At 38.4% G+C, this 3,868-nt stretch overlaps 2 protein-coding genes across 3 annotated transcripts in view; one reads left to right on the top strand and one right to left on the bottom strand.

The window, feature by feature from the left end:
- LOC110021713 (cellulose synthase-like protein D4) overlaps nt 1–1,105 on the top strand; it is an 11,674-nt gene extending 10,569 nt beyond the window's left edge. Inside the window, 2 exon segments of the mRNA XM_020720312.1 lie at nt 6–439; nt 520–1,105. Coding sequence (XP_020575971.1) covers nt 6–439; nt 520–930 — 845 coding nt within the window. The 3' untranslated portion in view covers nt 931–1,105.
- An 89-nt stretch (nt 1,106–1,194) lies between these two features.
- LOC110021712 (glutamate--tRNA ligase, chloroplastic/mitochondrial) overlaps nt 1,195–3,868 on the bottom strand; it is a 49,381-nt gene continuing 46,707 nt past the window's right edge. Inside the window, exons 11-13 of one of the 2 annotated variants that reach the window (XM_020720310.1) lie at nt 3,185–3,285; nt 2,689–2,845; nt 1,195–1,729 (exon numbers count right to left, since the gene is read on the bottom strand). In XM_020720310.1, coding sequence (XP_020575969.1) covers nt 1,493–1,729; nt 2,689–2,845; nt 3,185–3,285 — 495 coding nt within the window. In that variant the 3' untranslated portion in view covers nt 1,195–1,492. Of the gene's footprint in view, nt 1,730–2,688; nt 2,846–3,184; nt 3,286–3,868 lie in introns of those variants that run through there. The other variant, XM_020720311.1, reaches the window with a different exon arrangement.

Genomic DNA, 3,868 nt, shown 5'->3' with positions numbered 1-3,868 from the left:
TCCAGCCGGCCGCGACGCATTCCGCGGCTCCGCGCCCATCAACCTCACGGATAGGCTGCATCAGGTGCTCCGGTGGGCTACGGGTTCGGTCGAGATCTTCTTCTCGCGCAACAACGCGCTCCTCGCCTCTCGCCGCCTCTGCTTTCTTCAGCGGGTTGCGTATCTCAACGTCGGCTTATACCCCTTCACCTCCGTTTTTCTGCTGGTGTATTGCTTTCTCCCGGCGCTCTCGCTCTTCTCCGGACATTTCATAGTGGAGACACTCAGCGTCTCGTTCCTTGTTTATCTTCTCATCATCAGCATCACGCTGACGTTGCTTGCTATTTTAGAGGTCCGGTGGTCCGGCGTCGGGCTTGAGGAGTGGTGGAGGAACGAGCAGTTCTGGCTAATCTCTGGGACGTCTGCTCATCTTGCTGCAGTGGTGCAGGGGATGTTGAAGGTGCTTCGTTGAGCAACAAATTAATGATCAGATTGTTTGAAGTTCAAAAAATGATTTTTTTTTTTCTAATTAATGAACAGGTGGTGGCTGGAATAGAGATCTCATTCACCCTGACGGCAAAGTCAGCGACGGACGATGAAGACGACGCCTTTGCTGAGCTTTACATAGTGAAATGGACGTCACTGATGATACCGCCCATCACCATCATGATGGTCAACATCATCGCCATTGCGGTAGGCTTCGCGAGAACAATCTACAGCAGCCGGCCGGATTGGAGCAAGCTGCTGGGCGGCGGGTTCTTCAGCTTCTGGGTGCTCGCACATCTATATCCTTTTGCTAAAGGATTGATGGGGAGGAGGGGAAAGACGCCTACGATTATCTACGTCTGGTCGGGTCTCGTTGCAATCACCATCTCCTTGCTTTGGGTCGCCATCAGTCCGCCGCAGGGGAGCGAGGCGGCTGCTGCCATGGGGGGGTTTCAGCTTACTTGATGGAAGGGATGATAGCTTGGTAATGGAAGAGGAGAATATAATGGTACTTTTAAGCTCTAGACATTAACTGTCAAGTATATATGTTTGTTCAGACCGTTTAAATTTAAATTCTTTTCGGGTCAAAACAAATATCAACGCAGATCTGCGCTGACCTTGACATGCATGTCAATGGAAAATAATCAGCAATAAAATCATAATTTTAAATGGAAAAGAACAAAAACAACAAACAAATTTATCTCAAATTGAGAAGCAGAAGTTATAGAATTTATATAGTCAAGAGAGGCATTAAAATTAATTTCTTCATACTATACATAATCATACATCGACTCCAGCCCCTCCTTGGCTCAACCATTACCAATAACAGAGCATTCACAACAACAACAACAACAACAACAACATAGAATTAAATCATCGAACATCTTTTCTAGCAAGAAAAGGTTCGATACATGAGTCAAACTTGCATCTAAATTTCAAAAAAATAATGTTATTGTGTTGAAAGAATACAAATAATTCGATCAGGAGGATATTTCAAGCTCTCAATCAAAAACTTCTTAACCATTGATTAATAAGACACAGTGGCAACAGAATCTGCACCTGACTGTTTCTTCTCAAAGTCAAATGCATCCCAATCTATTTCTCGCAGCACCTGGAACCTTTCTTCCAACGTTATAAAACCTGCTTGTCGACTGATCGCCCCACAAATCCCAGCTTTATATATTAAGCTGATACTGCCACCCATTTCAGGACCATGGAGCTTTCCTGTAAGCAACAGCCGAAGGGGCATGAAAAGAGACTTCCCCTGCATGATCAAATCCAAAGATGGGATGTTTAGCTTTAGGATGTTTGCTTGAGAAAACTAGTATGCTGTTCCAACGTCGAAATGATGGAAAAATCGTGATCAAGATGGCATGGAATTGTGCATTTTTAACAATTTAAGGGCTGTTTGAGATCACTTTTATTTTGAGGCATTTACATACAATCAATCCTTATGCATTCATATTTATACAAATACTGTTCAAATATGTAACATCACGTCAAAAATACCACCACCATTATCTTTTTAAAAGTGAAATACGCATTTTCATGCATAGATTTATTACACCAAGGTGTTGGAGTGCAAATATCAAATTTTGGGTGTTAGATATGTAAATACATAAAAATTGTGTGACATGCATGTAAAAATTTAACCGCATCGTCTGATTATAAGTTTCTGGTAAGTGGAAAACAATATATGGTAGAGCTATGGTAGATGTACGTACATACCACTCAGATTCCTAATGTGTTTATATATCTAATACCTAAATTTTAACTTTTACATACATGCCACTTATGCATGAAAATGTGTATTTCACTTTCTAAAAGTTAAAATAGTAATCTTTTTTATGTGATACAAAAGATTTAGGTGGTATAAATGAAAAGAAGCAAAATTGGGGTGTCAAATATGTAAATACATAAGAGTTGGGTGGGATGTATGTAAATGCCCCTTAAAACCTTATGAACAACTTCCAAGACAGTTATACCTCATAGCCACAAAATTTCATTAAACTGTTTGGTGCATACAAAACCTAGAATGAGGCTATTATAAAGAGAGATTTTGAAAAACAGCCCATGGCTCTTGCAGCATGAATTAAAAATTAACTTGTGGAAGTATCAACGCACTAACTAAAACATTTGTATGAATCAAAAAATTAAGATCCGGAGGGATAAAGCGCTCACAGAGAATTAAAATTAGAAGAAGCATTTTTCAAGTTTACCAACCTTGCGTTTCAATTGTTTGCCAAAGTTCTTGACCCATTTTTGCCAACCTGCAGGTCCATCCTTGAGTGCTTCAAGCAGGTCTCCGCTGTCGTAAGCAGAAAGCAAGCTGGTCGCCAAATCAAACAAATTATCTTCAACAATGGGTTTGCATTCTGCACTGAAGGTTAAACATGACATTCAGTTGATAAAACAAATACCAAGCATAAAAGTTTTATTTTAGAAAGATTTACATGCATACCATTCAATTCTTATGTATTTACAAACCTAATATTTAAACTTCCATTTTTACATGCATGCCACCTTATCTATACATGAAAGCATGTATTTCACTTTTTAAAAGTTAAAAACCGTGATATTTTTTTTGTGACATGAAAGATTTGGGTGGTATACATTTAAAAAGTGAATTGTAAGTGTTAGATATGTACAGACATTGGAATTGGGTGGTATGCATGTAAATGCCCCTATTTTAATTTAGTCAATGATCATTACAAATTACCTTGCTAAAGTGGATTCAAGTGGGTAAGACAGTAAGTTCGAAAGGGCTGTATCAGCGTCTGTAACCAAATCAATTCCATCCTTTAACAACTCAGTAGCTTCCTATTCATAGATTACGTGGTACAAGGATTTACGGTTAGTAGTGTTCAATAAAACATACTTCTCTAGGCAATGTTAGACGTGCGCTTTACAATAGAAGGCCAAAAGCAAGAAAAAAAAATCAAAATATTTATCTTCAGATGGTAGTAAATTAACCATTTTGTGTGCATTAAAATATGGAAAATGTAAATGGAAGGTTGCAAGTATGGCTCTCCTTCCAACCTTCGCACATTCAGACTGGGATAGCATAGTGTAACTTTTTTTTACTTCAAATAAAGCAAAGTATGATGCTAAACATGGATTAACTACTGTATATAAAACATAATAGGACATTTACATACATGGCACACAATTTTTATGCATTTACATATCTCATACCTGAACTTTCATATTTACATATATAGCACTGTCGGCACAAAAAAGAGAAAGAAAAAAATTGTTTGGGGGGTTGCCCGTAAGAAGCTGTCGGCAGCCGGAATCGAAATCCCGTCACCCGCTTCGGAAGAACTTTTTAATTTACGTGTGTATATATATATATATATGTATGTATATATACATATATATATATATATATACATATACATAT

Source organism: Phalaenopsis equestris, unplaced genomic scaffold (genome assembly GCF_001263595.1).
Source record: "Phalaenopsis equestris unplaced genomic scaffold, ASM126359v1 Scaffold000140, whole genome shotgun sequence".
NCBI classification, from domain to species: domain Eukaryota; kingdom Viridiplantae; phylum Streptophyta; class Magnoliopsida; order Asparagales; family Orchidaceae; genus Phalaenopsis; species Phalaenopsis equestris.
This window is presented reverse-complemented; position numbering and strand designations above follow the sequence as displayed.